The sequence below is a fragment of the Elephas maximus genome, chromosome 5 (assembly GCF_024166365.1).
Source record: "Elephas maximus indicus isolate mEleMax1 chromosome 5, mEleMax1 primary haplotype, whole genome shotgun sequence".
Taxonomy (NCBI): Eukaryota; Metazoa; Chordata; class Mammalia; order Proboscidea; family Elephantidae; genus Elephas; species Elephas maximus.
This window is the reverse complement of record NC_064823.1, coordinates 138,877,336-138,898,678: the sequence shown is the minus strand read 5'-3', so window position 1 is coordinate 138,898,678 and position 21,343 is coordinate 138,877,336. Positions and strand designations below refer to the sequence as shown.

General features: G+C 40.1%; 1 protein-coding gene across 1 annotated transcript in view; it reads right to left on the bottom strand.

Annotated features, from left to right (window-relative positions):
* Window positions 1–16,601, bottom strand: part of DHX15 (DEAH-box helicase 15) — a 49,203-nt gene extending 32,602 nt beyond the window's left edge. Inside the window, exons 1-3 of the mRNA XM_049886431.1 lie at window positions 16,363–16,601; window positions 9,034–9,460; window positions 4,502–4,695 (exon numbers count right to left, since the gene is read on the bottom strand). Of these exons, the coding sequence (XP_049742388.1) occupies window positions 4,502–4,695; window positions 9,034–9,460; window positions 16,363–16,433 (692 nt within the window). The 5' untranslated portion in view covers window positions 16,434–16,601. The remainder of the gene's footprint in view (window positions 1–4,501; window positions 4,696–9,033; window positions 9,461–16,362) is intronic.
* Window positions 16,602–21,343: the final 4,742 nt, after the last annotated feature.

The following is a 21,343-nucleotide window of genomic DNA, read 5'->3' as shown; positions in this document are numbered from 1 at the left end:
GGGTATAAGATCAACAAACAAAAATCCGTTTGAGTTTCTATATACCAACATTGAGAAATCTGAAAGGGAAATTAGGGAAAACAGTTCCATTTACAATAGCACCTAAGAGAATAAAATGTCTAGAAATAAATCTAACCAGGAGCATGAAGGACTTATACAATGAAAACTATAAAATACTGCTTAAAAAGATTAAAGAAGACTTAAATGAAAAGATGTTCCATGTTCATGGACTGGGATGCTTAATATTGCTAAGATGTCATTACTACCCAAAGAGATCGACAGATCGAATGCAATCCTGATCCAAATTTCAACTGCCTTCTTTACAAAAATAGAAACACCACCCTAAACCAACCCACATGGCTAAAACAATGTTGAAAGAGAACAAAGTAGGACTCACACTTCCTAACTTTAAAACATACTACACAGCTTCCAACACTCGGTCTGGGTACACAGCTACAGTAATCAAAACAGTCTGATACTGGTGTAACAAAAGACACAGGGACCAATGGAATAGGATTAGGAGTCCCGAAATAAATCCACACAGTATGGTCAACTGATTTTTGACAAGGGTACTAAGTCAACCTGATGGGGAAAGAAGAGTCTCTTCAATAAATGGTGCTGCAAAAATTGCAAAAAAATCGAACAGTATCCATACCTCGCACCATATACAAAAACAAACTGAAAACGGATTAAGGACCTAAATGTGCAAACTAAAACCATAAAATTCTTAAAACAAGAAGCAGGTGCAACACTGTCAGGCCTCACTTTCAGCAATGAATAATACAATACAACAACAAAAGCAGAAACAGCAAAAGACAAAATAAATAAATGGGACCTCATAAAAACTGAAAACTTTTGTTCACCAGAAGACTTTACCGAAAAAGTGAAGAGACAAGTTACCTACCAGGGAAATATCTTTGGAAACCATATACCTGACAAGAATCTTACAACCAAAATATATGTAAAACTTTGACAACCTTACAACAAAAAGACAACCCAATCATAAAAGGGGCAAAGGACGTGAACAGACATTTCACCAAAGAGGACATTCAAATGATCATCAAACACATTTACCCATCAGAGATGCAAGTAAAAACCACAATGAGATACCATTTCACTCCCACTAGGACGGCTAAAAAACTTTTAGTTTTTTAGGACGGCTAAGATAAAAAACAAGAAATAAATGTTGGCGAGGATGTGGGGAAACCGGAACCCTTATGCATTGCTAGTGGGAATGCAAAATGGTACAGCCATTCTGGAAAAGTATGGCCACTCCTTAAAAAGCTAAAAACAGAACTATTGTATGACCCAGCAATTCCACTCCTAGCTATATGTACCCAAAAGCCTTGAAAGCAGAGGCTCAGAGACTTGTACACCAATGTTCATTGCTGCACTATTCACAACCTAAATGTCCACCAACAGATGAATGCATAATCAAAATATCATACACACATATCATGGAATACTTTTCAGCCAGCAGGAAAAATGAAGTCTTGATACACGCCACAATACGGATGGAGCTTGAAGACATTATGTTGAGTGAAATAAGCCAATCACAAAAGGACAAGAATTGCATAATCTCACTTACATAAAAAGACAAGAAAAGGCAGATGTACAGGGACCAAAGTTTATCAGTGGTTACCAGGGGCAGGAGGGAGGGGGGAAAGGGTGAGTAACGGTGATGGAAAAATCACACTGAATAAGGATTGCACTGCACAGCCATTTATTGTTAATTGCTGTCAATAAGTTGTACACCTGTAAAAAGTTGAACTGGCAATCAGAAGCTACGTGATAAACATATTTACAAAAAGAGAGTAGCTGCTAAGGGTGCTTACGTACAACCAAATACCTCATGAGATTTGGTTCCTTGATTTGGAGGGTCATGGTTTCATGGGCCATTCCAGTTAATTGGTCTAATAACATGTGTAGTGCTTCTATATTACCTCCTAGTTCATTGTTCAGTGTCTGGGGTTTTAAACGCTTAAAAGCAATCATCCACGGCACAACAATTGGTCTCTGTTCATCTGCAGCAACGTTAAAATCAGGAATAGGAGGATATGGAACATGTGACTAACTGCCTCCATGAACAAATGCCTCCTCTGCCATGAGACCAGAAGAACTGGATAGTGCCAGGCTACTATTACTGAACATTTTGATCAAAGATTCCATAGAAGAATCCTGATCAAAAGGGGGAAACTGCAGAACAGAATTTCAAATTCTCATGGGCTCTAGATTTCCTAAAGCCATGGAGGGTGAAAGAACCCCGTAACTATTGCCCTGAGATAATCTTTAAACCTTAAACCAAAAATATCCCCTGAAGACTTCTTTAAACCAACCAATTATTTAGCTTAACTAGTAAAGAATGTCTGCCTTGAGCATTATGCTCCTTTAAGAATTACCTATATAGGATCAAACTGATAACAGCAACTTGAAAGATTAGATAGGAACCTTAGGAGGCAGTGAGTTTATGTTAACGAGAGAGGAACGGTCAGAAAAGCAGGGTAAGAATGGCTGCATGACTCAAAGAATGTAATCAAAGCCACTAAATTATACATGTTGAAGCTGCTGAATTAGTGATATTCTTAACAACAACAAAATAAATTTTAGAAGAAAAAAAAAGTTTAGTTATAACTTCTGGGAACCATAACTTCTGAGAGTTCCATAAAAAAAATCACAATGCCAAAATACTATCACTATGTCCTATTTATATACAAGACACTTGTCACTCCCTATTAAATGAACTAAAATCTTTCACAAACATGCACCTCTTGAAAGCCTATCCTCTCTCCACTTCCTACCTACCTACACACACGCACACGTGTGCGCGCACACACACAGGCCCAATATACAACTTTCTTGCCTCCCAATGCCCAAATTCTCTTCTCTCCATTAAACTTTACCAAGAAAAAGTCAATGCATAGTATACCAAATGTCGTAATAATGGAATTATTCCTCCTAAAGAAGAGTAAAATGTGCCCTTTATTATCCTCAATTTTGTGACATTATTTCCTTTTTTAAATAGTATAAAATCATAGCTATGGTTGATGGTTTACGAAGTTTGTGGTCATGAAAACAGAAAGTGGTGATGGTTGCACAACGTTGTGAATATAATAAATGCCACTGTCCTGTACACTTAAAACAGTTAAAACTTTACATGTATTTTTCCACAATAAAAAAAAGTTAGCTACAGAGTAACTGTTATGTCAGTTACACTAGAATTAAAAGTGATCAATAACATGCTATCACCAAATTAACAGAATTTATTTAATAAGATTAAGATTTAAGTTAAAAATATGCCTCATAAAGATTTTTTAAAATTCAACTGTTATTAAGCATATCACGGAATTTATTACCATGAAGTTCTAATAAATGTTATATATATTAAAACTAGACAAAAATGACAGGAAACGAACTGTGACTGGATATCCTGATTAAGAATAATTTTAATGTAATACTGTAGTTATATAAAAAAAAAAATTCGTTAGAGACAGACACTGAAATATTTACCAATGAAATTATGCATCTAGGATTTGCTTCAAAATAACATGGAATAGTAATAGGCTATGTACGAAACAAATGGTTGAAGATGGGTGATAAATACGTGCAGTCAGTTATACTATTTCTGCATGCACCTGAAGTTTTCTGTAAAATACAGTTAAAAATCAAATGATAAATGAAACAAAACCTTTTGTCTCATTTATCACGTAACGCTATATATCTCTGCCATCAGAGATATCTATTGCCCATGTAATATTGTTCCAAAATTGTCTTTTACATGACAAAGAAATCATTAAGAAAAAAATTATTTAAATGTTACATAAATACAGAATAAGCAAAGGGAAATGATATTTTCAAAAGAAATTACCATCAGGCTACATAATATCACTACTTATGCAGATTCTAAGATGAATATAATAAATTAGGAAAGTTAAAGAAAATGTGAGAAAAGAGCTCAGTAAGGTAGTCATCTGCATCCCAGCTATAATGAAGAACAAGGACCTTGAGAGGAGGCTCCAAGAGTATATTACAGAACAAAAGATTTCCTCCTTTTAGCTCATAACGCATGTGTGGTAATAGCTGTATAATTAACATTAAAAGCCCTCCTCCCAAATAAATCATATCCCATCCCACACATCATTTTTGTGCAAAATAGCTGTCTTTTACTAAGACGAATGACTAGTTTTCTATCACATATAATATAAATATAGATCAGAATGCTTCTACTAAAACCACACGTTATAACATCAGTAACATTTCACCTAAAATACAGTACCAAATAAATTAAAATCTGACTTCTGGATTTCAATCTCTACTTAACAGCTATATATATTCTTACCAACAAAGAAGCCACATTAAAAAGTCATATGGTTATTCTAAGAAGGTCTACTTCAGGCTATTATAAATTTAGATGACTTAAGGTTCTACTAGCTAATCCCCTATCTAGTGGCAGAAAACTAAAAGCAGAGAAAGAAGAGTGTCGATTTTTTAAGATAGTACTTACTTAAGAATGGTTTTTGCACTACTGCAGTCTTCAAATCGAATGGAGTAACCAACTTCCTGGCCCAACATCACATCCATTTCATCAGCAACTCTCTGAGCCACACTCATTGCAGCCACTCTCCTGGGCTGGGTACAGGCAACTCCTCTCTTGGGTCCTGGTAACGATCGCATGTACTCGACACACCACTGTGGAATCTATCAAATAATTTAACATTTAAATTAATTCTGTTCTGCCTGCACATCAAGTATATTTAACAAAGTGTTTTATTATCTCTTTCCAACAATTTAAAACAAAATTCAATTAGGCAAATGACAAATAGAATTATTTATGCCTTCAACTTACAACATGAACTCTCTAAGCCAAGGAAGGGTCATGTGTAACAGTGATATGACATAACTGTACTCCTGACTGGGCTAGGTCTACAGAGGCTTTGATGAACATGCTTACAACAAATTCTATTTTATAACAAACATTGGCTTCCAAAACCACTTAGCTTTCAAAAGAAACTGCAGCTTTTAAATTCCTATATGATTCGATTTATACAAATGCAGGTAAAAGCAGAAATCATATCTTCTTGTAATAATAAAGTTGTCTTTTACAGTTCAATTCAATTTGCTAACAAGCCAGCAGAATCTAACTTCTAACAGCCCTTTTGTCCTCCCATCCTTCTACTGTCAAGAGGAAGGCTGACAACTGCAATAGCTGAAGTACCATCTTACAATAACTGCCATCTCAAATTCAACGGGGCCTAGAAGAGCAGCAGCAGTAACACCACTTCCATGAAGAAGGGAGGACATCCAAGCGAAAAGAAAAAGGGAGGGAAAAAAAAGCCAAGCCCACATTAGTTGTCACGATGACAGTGCATTTCCTCCCTGTTCCGCTGTCAACAGAAGCTAAAAAAAAAAAAAATTTCATGGGTCTCCTCCTCCAGTCACTTAACTGGAAAAAGAACCATGGGGAAAAAATGCAAGGGTCCATGTCCACTACAACAGCAGCAGAAATCCACTGATACGGGAAGAACACGAATGAATCCCCATCAAAGTCTTCAAAAGGCCATCAGGTTCTAATGGTACAAGAGACATAGCTTTCCCAGTACAGGAGCTATACAAAGACACCTAATGGAGAATATTAATTGCTAATCTTACTACATTTTTGTGAGATTACTACATTACACTATTACTGCATTTTTGTCAGGTTACTTCTGCAATTTTGGGATTATTACCGTCATTGACAAATATGTGAAGGGGAGGGCAGATAATTAGGTTGCTTCTTTAAGAAATCCAACAATGCATATCTTTACAGGCTTCAAAGCCTTTAAAGAACAAAAACATACTGAACTAAAATGGCAGTATCTGTAGACTGACAGACCCAGGTTTAGGTGGTTTTCCAACTAAGCTGTATACGACCCCACTTCAGTCACCCTCTTACACAGCCAAAATGTACTTTAAAAGACCAAGGATAACGAAATTAAAAAAAAAAAAAAAAAAAAATCACTGGCAAATTAAAGATATTTAAAATTAATTCAGAGTTCTCAAGGAAAGAACATTCACCAATTTTTGAATTTGCTTCAGGGAAATGGAAGGCTTACTCCCATTTAAAAAACAAGACAGTTTTAGTTAAAAAAGCAGTTCTCACTCTTTTGATCTCAGGACCTCTCTATACTCTTAAAAAGGACACTAAACAATAATCGATTTATTAGAAATAAATACTAAAAAATTACTGAAATATTAATAAACCCATTTTATCCTAAGAAATAACATTTTCTATTAAAAAAAAAAAAAATTCTCCAAACAAGTTAGCAAGAAGAGTGCATTGTCTGACACTTCTGCAGATGTCTAATGCCTGGCTCAATAGAAGACAGCTGGATTCTCGTATCTACTTTTACATTCAATACATTGTTTTGGTTGCAGTATATGAAGAAAATACTAGGACCTCAGAGATCCCAGAAAGGGCTTCAGGGTCTTTAAAGGGTTTCCAGACATATTTGGAAAACTGCTGAGTTAATGCATCCATTCACATTTCTAAAAAGAGCATTAGGAAGTAAAGCAGGTCCTGATACACACAGGATACTGGCTTCTTCAAGCCAGTCACCAGTTCTTGTAACTTCAGCTCAGCTTCTTCCCTTCTTCCGTCTGAGGCCCTTCTCATAAAAACTGATTCTCAACTCAACAGTCTTATTGGGTGGTTTTATTTATTCCAACTTCTAATACTTCCTATTTCAGTGTTAATTCTATCAACTCTAGCTTGACTCTCAGACCTAGTGGTCCTTTCCACCTGAAGAATAAACATTTTATTGGTATCCCAAATTCAACAGGCCCAAATACTTAATAGTTCTTCCCATGTCTCCTACTTAATAAGTTATATTTTGACTCTAATGCACCCTCTCTTCTCCATTCCTGACACCCTTTGCAGAGTCAAAGATTTTTGCCGTGATATTCTAAATGGCCTGTCATCACCATTCTCATGCCTCTCCTCTAATGGCTTCCTAATTCATAGCAAGATAAGGCTCAATTTACCAGTCTCACCTGCCCCACTTCTCCCTTCACACATACATACCCTACACTCTGGCCAGACCATGAGATGCCTGCCCTCCTCTAAACTTCCTTGCTATGCTATCCCTTTGCCTGAACTAGCTTCAGTTTCTTATACAAGCAGACAGTATGTGCACATTAAACTGTAATGTAAAATGTCTTTACTGTGGGTATTAGCGAAAAGTTTAAAGTCATCACGCCTTAGATTTTTATTTTTGGTAGGTAAAAGGTAGCCAAAATGGCTGAATATTCTTAACGATTTTGAGTCGAAGCTTTAAGAGCATGCCAAAAAGCATTTGGGAGAAACTCACCATTTAGTCTGTTCAGTTTCCCATCCAAGTCCCCCAAATGCCCTACAATCCTAAGTTTCCAAGTATCCAGAAAAAGCAAACCATTCTAATCACCAACCTCTTGTTTCAAGCTGACATGACCTTTTTCTACACTTTTATTAAACAATCAAACTCATCTCTGAAGGAAAGTTAATATCAGACTAGAGAGTATCAGTAAAAAAAATAAATATAACCTGGGCTGTGGGACAAAGGGACACGGTTTAAATGTTAAACCCACCTAAATCCATAAGGTACGGAGCTCTGGGCAAACCCGGAACTTTTCTAAGATTCTCATGAATCTCTCTGTACGTCTCATTTTGCTTATCTATTAAATGGTAATTAACACCTTCCCTGCAGGACTGTTGAAAAGCTAAAATGAAATAATACATATAAAGCAGACAGTGCCTGGCTTTATCCAAGTGCTAATTAAGCAGGTGCTGTTAATACTAAGCACAGTGGATAAACCATCTGAAACAATTAAAAATGTTGGTACTAACGCACTCTATAGTTGTCTCCGTGCATTTCTTTAAATTTCAGTAAGGTGATTAAAAAAAAAAAAAAAAAAAGCACCCCAACCATTTTAGTTTCTAAGATCAATACTAAATTTTTCCTCATTTAAAAAGGAAAATTGTACTCAATAAGGCTCGGTCTTTAATAAAAGCTTCCTATTTCAATTTGCTATTAAAGAAAACCCCACTACCATCGAATTGATCCTGACTCATAGCAACCCTAGGACAGGGTAGAACTGCCCCAAAGACTCAGTTGCTATAGCAGCCAACAAAACGTCTCCATGAAGTACTCCAACTAGATCTGTGGCACATGTAACTAAAACATGGATAAACACAAATTTAAAATTACACTGAGGTATCATTTTTCACCTATCGGATTTGTAAAAATCTAAGAGTTCAGAAATATTCTTTAATGGTTTCCCACACATATTCTCATAAATGCTCACAGGAGGATAAGCTGATATGCTCCCTCTGGAAGGCTATTTGGCTGTACAGATCACAATTACTAATGACCCTCAGACCCACTTCTGGTAATTTATCCTACAGATATACTTCCAGATGCAAAACAATCATTGCGAACAGCCTAGATGTCAATCAACAGGGACCCATCCATGCTTGAAAAACATCCTAGATATATTACTAACAAGACATTAGGTTCCATGTGTAGGGGTGTAACTAGTTGGATGGAGGTCATGGGTAAGGAGACTTTACCACACAGCTTTTAGGGCTGCTATTTTTTGAAAGAATATTCACATGGTTAAAAAGAATATTTATAAAGACAAAATCAAGACCCCAAACAAAGAAATAATCAATCAACAAAAATCACTCCAATGATTCAGATTTCTTAAATGAAACATGAACTTCATACCTCCAAATCTATACTGGCCCATAGTCAAGGTGGGTAGGAGAATATCACTCTGCCATATTTAAGGCAACAAAACCGGGAAAACAGCAATGCTATTCCCCCCTGCCCCAGACTCACAAAAGACAGCGACTCCTTATAGGAATCCCACTCTCAAAGTCACTAAAAAGTACTAAACATCAAAGCAGTTATTCCTCAAGGTGTTCTACAAAACAACTAGAATAACCACCAAGATCAAATAAGCAACATTTGGTAACTTAAAACATTAATAAAACATATACAGTGGTATACATTAACTCACCTGTGTTGTTTTACCAGACCCGGTCTCACCAACCAACACAAACGATTGATGTCTAACCAGAATATCTGTAAACCTATCCTTGTATTCCCAAACAGGCAGCTGGAGTCTCTTCTTTAGGATATCGTAGTATCGAGGAGTATGGGGCAAGTTGGTGAACGGATTAATGCACTGTGGAAGTGATGTGTGTCCTGCGTGTCCAGTATGTGCTGAATGAGCAGAGTGGGCTGAGTGTGCAGAGTGGGCTGAGTGAGCTGAATGGGAAGCTTTGAGAGGGGGTAATCCAGCACTGATAAGCATGGCGTTAGTTGAAGCTCGCAATTCCTTCTCCTTCTCCTTCTCCCTCTCCCGTTCTCTATCTCCTCTATCACGTTCTCTGTCTCGATCTTTAGACCGATCTTCACGATCCCGGTCACGATCTCGATCCTTCCTAAAAATAAAAATTTAGAATTCAGTTTCTGAATTTTATGCAAAAGTTCACGACGGCATTACAACCACAAAGAACAACTTAAAAGTCTAACAACCAAATGAATAATGAAACTCAGTAACTTACATAACTATGAAAAATAACAAATAACTTATAATCATTGATCTCCCATGTCTTGCCCATAAATATCTTTCCCTCCCTTGGTTTGATGATGTTTCCAAATTCTTTTAACAAGTTCTTTTAATTCTATCTACAATCTTTAACCATCAGCTGAGAAACACAAGAACTTTGTCTTTCACAGGTGAAATCCCCTCCTACTTTGAAGTCAGAGACTGAATGTGGGGCAGGGAAAAGGCAGGCCCAAATCTGGGAAAGGAGGGCATCACTATCTCTCTTCCAACTACGTGAGAAGGTATTCTCTGCACGGAAAGTATGTTCAAAATGTAGCCGGGATATTGCTAGGTACACAGCTACTGTACAAAAAGACAATTCCACCTTACAATAGTTATAATAAACAGTGGTAAGTTCAGGACATTTTCTTTTAGAATTCATTTCTAATAGTTTTTTTTTTTTATATTCCTGTCATGGGAAAATGTTTTATGTTGTAATGCTATATGAAAAAGGCATGTATGTTAAAGTATGTGAACATGACATAGTTGAGCAGCTCCACTACAAGTTGAGCAGCATCTAAACTATGGAATAAAAAGAGTTACAGGATTAGATATACATTTCTCAGCACTTTGCCAATTTTGTTCAATAAGCATATGTTGCTTTACAATCAGAGAAACTAAAATTAAAACATGTTCATTTTTTCTTTACTCTCGCATGTTAGCCTGAACAGCAAGAGTAAACATTGGAAGTGCTTTGTAAACCTAAATACCTTGATCAACCATAAAATAAAACCTGGCCAAATTAAAAATACACTTCACTGCACATCATTTAACTGATTAAAATGTTGGAATTATGCAGAGAGCCACTATATTAAATGTGTTGTGTGCCATCAATTCCAACACATAGTGACCAACCCTACATGACAGACTAAAACTGTCCCATAGGGTTCCCTAGGCTGTAATCTTTATGGAAGCAGACCACCAGGTCTTTTCTCCCATAGAGTGGCTGGTAGGTTTGAACCGCCAACCTTTCGGGTTAGCAGCGGAGTATTTAATCATTGCGCCACCCAGGCTCCTTATATTAAACTTAGTATTGGTCAATTTTAAGTAGTCAATTCTGGTATCCCCTTCTAGTTACTAGTTCTATAAACAGAGATGGTCCCTAATACAATAATTTTAAAATAATGTGTTTACTCATTCTACTAATCCAGTTTATTTCAGATCCAGTTCTACAGCAGACAAACTTTCCACTAGATGTTCAGACCCATACTTGAAAGAATGAGTCAACACGACAGCTGTAACAAAAGCCCCTGAACACGACTGTTCCTTATCCTTAAAACACAAATGTACAAATTTCCTATGCCCCAGGTATCATCAGAACAGGAAAGCTCATCTGGGCAACAGTAACTTCCCTAGGGAGAGTACAACTAAAATGTTAAACCCAGTAGGAGTTAAGATGGTCCCTCAATTACAGAAATAGAAAATTGTATCTGGTCATGTCCTTGCTAAATATAATTCTATCCACAGAAATTTAAAGGGAGAAAAAGCCTTATTTTATATTCTACCTTTTCCTGTTCTAGTGTTCACCTTCTACAGAATCACAGAACATACAAATTAGAATTGAAGGAAACCACTCATACCACCTGGCATAAAGGGAAAGGAAACCAATGGATAACCTAATAAACATATAAAATGAAATCTCACAATTCAAAACTTAAGAGTCCTGGCCTATCTTTGAAATATGCCATCAACCATCCTCTTTGCTTCTCTTATTCTGCATCTGGTTTAAGATGCTCATTAATAAAAGGATTTATATTGCCTTCAAATGCAAATGAGGAATAGTTTATAATAGGGTCCACAGAAATGTGCCCAGCCAAGGGAGAAGCAATGTAGCCATGAATGGTTCGAAAAGTAGACTTCTTAAAGATCACAGGACCTAAGAGCTAGAACCTTAAAGAACATATGGTTCAAATAAAGATGAAGGCTGAACTGATGTCACAGGAGTTAGGATCATACACTTGAAAAAAAGGATTCATGTTTCCAATACTCACTCCAAGTGGGAGGGGAGGGGGAACAAAAACCAAAGCTTAATGAACTCCTCCTATACTTTTGGCACAGTACCAGGCACTTAAAATATGAACCTAACCTTTCAAGAGTTTACAAAATTCGGGGGTAGGACTGGGGGAGGGGGTGGACAAAGTAAATCATGTGCTGCCTTGCTTTCTCACAGTAATATCTATATTAACAAAGATTTTTTTCAAGGACCCACTTCATTAGAAACTTCATTACTGAAATTAGCTACAGCACAGAATATGTTGTGAAGACCCAAAGATTAGCTGCTTACCAAGAAATGGGGGTAGCAGTGGACAATGAATAAGATGACAGAAGAAGAATTGATGCATTTGAATTTTGGTGTTGGCAAATACTGAATATACCATGGACTGCCAGAAGAACAAACAAATCTGTCCTACAAGAAGTATAGCCAGAATGCTCCTTAGAAGCAAGGATGGCAAGACTAAGTCTCATACTTTGAACATGTTATCAGTAAGGACCAGTCCCTGGAAAAGGACATCATGCTTGGTAAAGTAGAGAATCAGTGGAAGAGGTAGGCCCTCAACAAGATAGACTGATACAGTGGCTGCAATGAGGAGCTCAAACAGAGCAACGATTTTGAGGATGGGGCAGGACTGGTTCATTCTTTTGCACACAGGGTCACTATGAGTCGGAATTGACTCCATGGCCCCTAATAACAACAGTGGTATAACAGTAAAAGGTGCACGGGGACCACAGTTATTCTCTAACCATACGTGGGCAAGGCATAAACTGCAATTTACAACGTGGGTCAGTAAACAGTGAAAAGCATTAACAGAAGTCTCTTAGGTAACAGGGAGAATGAAGAAAACAAATTTCAATCACCTCGAATGCTGCCTATGGTTCACTGTTAAAACTGTCTACCTTCAATAGGGGAGGATAAAAATTAAAATTCAGGTAAATGAGGGTTCAAACCCTCTGCTATAAATATGTATCCACTATTATAAGTATGTATGATTTCTTTTTTTAATACTTTACCATAAAGGAGCTTTGTTCTTAAAATATTTACTAATTGAGGTATAATTTTTTTTTTTTAAAGGAAGATCTCAAGACAGTGGTTTGCAGTCACTGACCACAATACCGTCAGAGACAGAGACAAAATATGACATTCATTAAGCACCTGGTTCTCTACTGTTTCCCTCAATCCTAGCTGTGTACTTTTTAAACTGGCTGTATTGAACACAGAAGTTAATTTCTCACTGCCTCAGTTTCTTCAGGTATAAAATGTGGTTTTATTAACAATAGCTATCTTGTGGGGTATGGCAAGGATTAAATGAGTTAATATATGCAATGGGCTTAAAGTGGTGCCTGGCACACAGCAAATGCCCAATAAATATTACCCATTACCGTCAAGCAGATTCCGGCTCATAGCGACCCTACAGGACAGAGCGGAACTGCCCCACAGAGTTTCCAAGGAACGCCTGGCGGATTCAAACTGCCAACCTTTGGGTTAGCAGCCTTAGCACTTAACCACTAAGCCACCAGGGTTTCCCAATAAATATTAGTTGCCACTAAAGATTTTTTTTAACTTACAAATTTACAATGCCATGTTAAGAATACCACGTTAAAGAAAAATAACTATAGTACTGCTGAAGAAGATGTAAACTGGTCATAAAAATCAGTAGATTTTAAATAAGTATTGCTTTGTATCTGACAATCTGTTTCAGAACTAGTTCTAAAGATAAGTGTACAAATATATACATATAAGAATGTTTATCACAATTTTTTATTTACAATAATGAAGACTGAGAAACTAAACATCTATGAGCAGGAAATCGGCTAAATAAGTTACAACACACCTTTACAACTGGAATACTATGCAGCCAATGAAAAGAATAAGGTATATTTACAGCAGTTCATGACATGTTTCTAAAAAAAAAATCAAACCACAAAACAACACCCATTGAGAGATCTCACTCGTAACAGCTAGAGTTCATATTTGTGAGTAAACATGCAGAGATCAAAAATGTTCCTCAAAGAATTAAAGCTGGGGATATTTTCAGGAATTTTTTGCTGTTTTCTTTATACCTCTGTATATGGACTTCTTACATTCCCTAGGGCAAGTTACTTCACCTACACCGTAAGTCTGTAGTGAAAATGTTTATACATATAGCACCTAGAACAATGCCGGGTGCACAATATGTACTCTCTATATATATTAGTGCGTTTCACTTTTACACAATGAACAGGAAAAGCTTTTACCAGGAAGTAACTAAAATTAAAGAGAAAAATACCCCTACTTTCAAAGAGTTTTTCCACTCCAACAATAGTTTTTGGGGGGATAAATTTTAGAAGATTTTGTGGGATGAGGGAAAAAGGAATAAGGCTAGGGTATATAACATAAACCTCCAACTTCTCTATCTGGCCCTGAAGTTAAAACACGCCAGAAGAAAACAAAGTCACAAATAGTTTGGGAGCATGAATGAGTGAAATCTCCCACTGAATCACTCTCCATTTGCAGCACTGCAAGAATGGGAAAATGGGACAGTTATATGCAGTGCCACTCACAGACTGACAAGCCTATGTTCTGATAAAACCCATCCCGGTTTTTTTTTAAATCTGCAGGATTGCATTTGAAAAGGCAGTCACCAAAAGTGACTTCAGTTGCCAAGTATGAAACACACTCCAGCACTGATGAACGCTGTAAGCTCATTGCTAAAGAATACTAGTTCTATGAAAAATGAATTATTCAAGATATGAACGTATAAAAACAGCCCTCCAGAATTTCAGGACTTGGGCATTATTCCAAATATGAACTCTTTTTCACCTACAGACAGAAGTCAAGCACTATTGAAGGGAATCATAAGGGCACCACCTAGAAACAAAAAGGGACAGACATTCATTTTGCAGGGGAAAGGGAGCAACCACATATACAGATGAGACCTCTAGCCCCAAAGAAAGCATTTTTAGTGGTGTACATACACAGGGATATAAATATTTTGTGCCAAACTAAAGTCTTGTGAAACATGTTTGTTCCATCTCAGCCAGATAACAAGCAATTTATTTTTGCTTCACAGGCATCAAGAACCAAGTGTTCCCAACTTTACAAGTCATTAAAATCGGCTGCAGTGACTTTAAACTACAGCCATAGGCTGTATGTTGTAACGGAAAAAGCTCAGAGTGAAAAATCAGAAGCTCAGGGTTCTACATCCGGCATTCAACTGCGTAAACCTGCAGAAACCACCTTAACAACTCTGGGTCTCCTTTTCCCACTCCTTGAGTGAGGCTCTGAAGTCACTTCAGCTCTGAGGGTCTGTGACATGTTGCTTCAACGCCATCAAGTTTTGCTGGGTGTTTTTTTTTTTTTTGGAGGGGGAGGGGCAGCCTAGGGAGAAAACTGTCTAATACTGTAAACTAAATACTTTTCAACATTAAAATGTGACATACTTCTGCTTTATATATTCAATATACGGAACTGCATTAAAAAGTACACCCTATCCTGGCATTTACTGGACACAGCAGAGACCTACAAATCAATCCAGATCATGGGCTTCTGGTCAACAATTCCCCAAAGCTACACAGATGGTTTAACACAGTTATTCTGTACACACACACATACACACACGATAAGATAAAATCATCCAAGGAATGTGAACATTCAGGACATTGTGTTTTTGCCTGAATTATCCAAAGAGATCTCTGTACTTTCGGGATAAAAAAAAAAATTGAACAAGAAATGACTTTAATGCAATTACTAATGCACCTTTAAAAAAGGACTAAGGGAAAGGAAAGTTATCTGAAACAGTAAGTCTGTATTTCAAGTCCCAAACAACCTCCCCACGGGGCAATATTTTGCCGTAATTAAAACCATTTTTTGAAAAGCGTTTTTTCAAAAGCTACTTATAAAGAACAGCAGAAAAAACAATAGAAAATAACTTATGGGGGGGGGGAAAGAACGCCTTCTATCCCTACCCCACTGATTTCCGATGCCAATGCTTTAACTAAAGCAGGAAATAAAGGAGATGGCGGGAGCGTAGGCAGAGAGCGGAAGTTTGTCTAGTGTCTTTGAAGTGTTTGAATGGACCGAGGCACGCTCCCTCCCGCCAAACTATAAACGTAGCCTTCTCCATCCCACCAGCCTTCCAGCCCGCCAGGTGTACTCCACGTTCCCCTTTCGACAGGCCCTCTACTCTCCCTTCCCCCGAGAACTCCTCGTTTGCACGTCTCACACTCAACTCCCGCCACCCCCATCCCAGCCTACACAAGAACCCAGGCGCTTCTTTACACTCTCTGACTCTCCCTTCCTGAGATCCAGCCACTCCCCAAGGTCCACTCCCCGGTCCCTCGGCCTGAGAAGTGCCTGGTGCCCTTGGAAGCGAATACTCTCGCCGCGCCCTCCCCCCTTACCCCCCCGCCCCGGCTCCAGGCCTTACTCGGGAACCCGAACCACGAGGTCCGCGGGTCCCTCCCGCCAGCCCCCCTCGAGTCGAGCTCTAATCGGCCCGTCAGATACGTCCTCGTGGCCACAACAGGCCCCTCCACCTACCCGACGGTGGCGGGCGGCGGCCCAGCCACACACACACATTCCCCGCGTCCTTGCTGGGCCGACCGCGGAGAGTGGCGCCGCTTTCCTCCGCCCAGAGGGAAACAAAGACTCGAGCTCCGGAGCCCTCTCGGTCAGGCCGGCCCTGGCCTGCTCCCCGCCGGCCCGCCGCGGCTCCAACAAAGCCCGAGCCGCTGCCTCGCGCCCCCGGCCTGGCTTACCCATCGGTCCCCGCACGCTTCTTGCCGGAGGGGTAATCCTCCCCCAGGTCCAACCGGTGCCGCTTGGACATCTTCGTACTCTTCGAGCGGGTGGTTACCAAGAAGGAGAAAAAAGAGAAGCCAGTGGCTGTAGCGCCGCAGTCGAGGGCAGCTACTTTGGAGAACCCCCACCCCTCCCGCTACAACAGCCTACACCGTGCGGCCGGAACCAGGAGCTAAAATGGCGGCGGCGACGAGGGCTGGGCCTGCGCGCGCGCTTCCGCAGCGTACGTACTGTGCGTCCTTGCGTGCGTAGTGCACGCGCACGACTCTCGGAGGCGGCAACTCTGGCCCCGCCCACCAACGCTCTGGCCCGCCCACCCCGCGCCCCGCCTGACGCCTCCCTATTCCCGGCGCTTTCCGAGTCTGAGAGGGTGTAAAGAGCCGTGAGACGGAGGCGCTTGAGGCTCCGCTTCTGTCTCACCGTCCCGCTCTGATTTAGGAAATTGAAAGGGAGGAAGTCTAGTCCTAGTTAGGAAATCCTACCTATCTGTATTGTCTTGGCTTTAGGGCAATCTGAGACCAGCCAAGCCAGGACTGGAACCTGATCTAAAACTCCAAATCTAGAACTTGTAGCTACTGTGCTAAACACTCAATTGCAGAGAGAAAACTGAGATGAGAAGATGTCATGACTTGCCATGATCCATTTTGCGCTTTCTCTACCCAACACGGACAACATGCATTTGGGCTATAAAAGTTTTGTTGGAGTAGAGAAAATTGGCAGTAAGGGGATAATTAGCTTTTTTTTTTTTTTTTTAATGCCTGTTTTGCACTTGTGACAGCGTTAATCCTACCTCTTTACCTCACTCTTACGGTAACCCTGCACGGTAGATGTTATTTTATAGGCGTGGAAGCTAAAGCTGAGAGCGGTTATGAAATGTGCCCCAAATCGCAGAGTCAATAGTGCTGTACCCAAAGCAACAGCAAACTAGTGGAGCAAGATGCCTCTGGTGCCTTTTGTGGACCTCTCCCCTTCTTCCTGGGTTGTGTCCATTCAAGAAAGAAATGCACAAGAAAAAGAGCCATGGACCAAACCCAGCTGGGTGACTCCTGTAGTTCATGCAATTGACTCTAGCTGTCTTGGAAGGCCAAGCTCTGGTTCTATCAAATCCTTAGCACTGCAAGTGAGAAGATTAAATACAACTTAAATATTGAACACTGAAAAATAGGGTTTTTATTTTTTTCTACCAAACACACATTCCAAAGTCAGCACCAAGAGAACTGGATATCTTCTTTTCACTTATAAAATACTCAGTGCAAGTTTCTACCCTAAATGTACATTAACAGTGGATTGGCTTTTGTCAGAGATCACAATGTATGATCACTGAATTGTAAACCTGGGAAAGAATTTCCAGCTGATTTTCTCTTTCCACTTAATTTTAAAACCCCATTGCCGTCGGGTTGATTCCCATAGGGTTCCCAAGGAGCGGCTGGTGAATTTGGAACATTGACCTTATCGGTTCACAGCCAATATCTTAACCACCTGAGCCACTAGGTCATGACCAAATTCACACAGCCAGTTAGTATCAAAGACAGAATTAAAATTCAGAGTTCACTTTAACTATTTCATCCTCAGGTCTCCAAGTTCCCAGTTGGAGAGCTACAATAACATGCTCTAAAAAAAAAACGGAAAAGGTTGGAATTCTGCCTTCAGAAGTGCTCCGGCCTAAGAGGAGTCAGCCACTCAGAAGTGTGCAAAGAGCCTTCGTAAATGAAGAACTGAAACCAAGGTGATGAGACCTTTTTCCTTGGGCCTAGGATGTATCTAAAGAAACCTGTAACCTAATCAATTGTGTTGTAACATGAATTACTGAAGAAAGGTCATATTTACCAAAGATAGTGGCCTTTCTGGAACCCGGAATAAAGACAACTAAGGGCCAGAATCTGCCAGGATGTTTGTACTTTCTGGGAAGAGGAGCAGAGCTCTGAGTCTAGATGCTCTACCCTAGATTTTCAGACAAAACTGACTCTAGAGTAAAGAAGGGCCACCCACCAGGACCCACAGCTTGTTGCCAGAGAATATTTATTACCTTTACTCTTACTCTTTGTCTACTAGACAACCCTCTGATCTAGTATCTGACCTATGGCATGGATTTACTCACCTGGAGGGAATGTTTTATGCAGCTATCCAGCTCCAGATTGCAAGCCAGGGTTATCTCCCAACCTAAAGTAATGAATGGTAATGATAATAGTTAATGTGTATAAAGCATTTAGGAGTCCCTGGATGGCAAAAATGGTTAAATACTTGACTACTAGCCTAAAGGTTTGCAGTTCAAACCCACCCGGAGGTGCCTCGAAAGACAGGCCTAGCAAAAAGTCACAGCCTTAAAAACCCTGTGGAGCGGTTCTATGCTGCACACACAAGGTTGCCATGCATGAGAATCAACTTGACAGCAACTAACAATAACGACAACATTGTCATGGATTGAATTGTGTCCCCTGAAAATGAGTGTCAGCTTGGCTAGGCCGTGATTCCCAGTATTGTGTGGTTGTCCTCCATTTTAGGATCTGATGCAATTTTCCTATGTGTTGTAGATCCTACTCTCTGCCGGTGGTTAATGAGGCAAGATTAGGTTATGTTAAAGAGGATTAGGGTGGGATGTAACACCCACACTCAGGTCACAGCCCTGATCCAATGTAAGGGGAATTTCCCTGGGATGTGGCTTGCGTCAGTTTTTATATTGCAAGAGATAAAACGGGAGAGAAGTGAACAGAGAGATGAGGACCTCATGCCACCAAGAAAGAAGCTCTGGGAGTGGAGTGCATGCTTTGGACCCAGGTTCCTGTGCTAAGAAGCTCCTAGGCCAGGTGAAGATTGATGACAATTACTTTCCCCCAAAACAGACAGAGAAAGACTTGCCCTGGAGCTGGCACCCTGAATTCAGACTTCTAGACTGTGAGTTAATAAATTTCTCTTTGTTAAAGGCATCCTCTTGTGGTATTTCTGTTATAGCAGCACTCGATGATAACTACGAATGTGGTAACAGAAAACTGGGATACTGCTCTAACAGATACCTAAAATGTGGAAGCGGTTTTGAACTGAGTAATGGGTAGATGCTGGAAGAGTTTTAAAGTGTCTAGTAGTAAATGCCTAGATTGCCTTGAAGAGACTTTTCGTGGAATTATGGACATCAAAGGCAATTCTGGCGAGGATTCAGAAGGATATGAGGAGAGTTGTCTCAAAGGGTGGAGCCATAACCTTCAGGGTTTCAAATGATAGGGCCATAGCCTCCTAGGTTTCAAAAAATCAGATCTTCATCAACTTGATTCCGGAGTGTTGGGCTGCCTCTCACGAGCGCCAGTGGGATGGGGCCAGATCCACTGTCCAAAGCTGAGGGGGCAGGGCTGCCATGCCTGAGGTTCAGAGGGACAGGGTCTGCTGGGGCAGAGTAGGTAGGGTCGCCGCTCAGTTGGGCTAGAAAAACAAGGCTGCCCAAATGCAATGGCGCAGGACCAGACAGTTTTGTGCTGCTGTACATAGGGTCGCTATGAGTTGGAGCTGACTCGACGGCACTTAACAACAGCAGCAACAACAAATGCAAGGGGGCATAGTTGCTGTTCCAGTGGGCCTGGAAGACTGAGCTGAAGCCCAGGGCCGAGGGGCCTCCGCTCAGAATCCGGAGAGTGTGGCCAACACTCAGAGTCTGGAGGGCAGGGCCATTGCCTAGATGGTCTCAGAGAAAAGAGAATTATTTTCAAGCCTTGAGAGCTAGTGTAAATTGTTCTGCTGGATTTTTGACTTGCTAGGTTTTGTTATCCCTTCTTTCCCTTCAGTTTTGTATCCCCCCCAAAATATGTGTCAACTTGGTTAGGCCATGATTCCCAGTATTGTGTATTGTGTGGTTGTCCTCCATTTTGTGATTGTAATTTTATGTTGAGAGAATTAGAGTGGGATTGTAACACCACCCTTAACTCGGGTTACCTCCCTGATCCAAGGTAAAGGAAGTTTCCCTGGGATGTGACCTGTACCACCTTTTATCTCCCAAGAGATCAAAGGAAACGGAAGCAAGCAGAGAGTTGAGGACCTCATACCACCAAGAAAGCAGCACCAGGAGCAGAGTGCATCCTTTGGGCCAGGGGTCCGTGCGCCTGAGAAGCTCCTTGACTATGGGAAGATTGAGGACAAGGACCTTCGTCCATAGCCAAAAGAGAGAGAAAGCCTTCCCCTGGAGCCAATACCCTGAATTTGGACTTGTAACCTACTAGACTATGAGAAAATAAATTTCTCTTTGTTAAAGCCATCCACTTGTGATATTTCCGTTATGGCAGCACTAGATGACTAAGACAAGTTTCTTCCATTTGTAATGGAAATGTCTAGCTTTTGGCTGTTCCACCGTAGTACTCTGGAAGCAGATACCTTGTATTCTAGGTTTCACAGATGAAGAGGAATTTTGTAGAAGATGAGATTTTGGATTTGGAGTTGATTTAAGACTTTTGCTATGATATGATGGGAGCTGAATGTATTTTACATGTGGCAAGGACATGAATTTTGGGGGCCAAAAAGTAAAATATCATGGATTGAATTGTGTCCCCCCAAAATATGTGTCAGCATGGCTAAGCCATGATTCCCAGTATTGTGTGGTTCTCCTCCGTTTTGTGATCTGATGTAATTTTCCTATGCATTGTAAATCCTAATCTCTGCCTGTGGTTAATTAGGCAAGATTAGGTTATGTTAAAGAGAATTAGGGTGGGATGCAACACCCTCACTCAGATCACAGCCCTGATCCAATGTAATGGGAGTTTTCCTGGAGTGTGGCCTGTATCACCTTTTATCTTAAAAAAATCAGAAAACCCATTGCCATCGAGTCGATTCAGACTCATAGCAACCCTATAGGACAGACTAGAACTGCCCCATAGAGTTTCCAAGGAGCACCTGGTGGATTCGAACTGCCGACCTTTTGGTTAGCAGCTGTAGTTCTTAACCACTACTCCACCAGGGTTT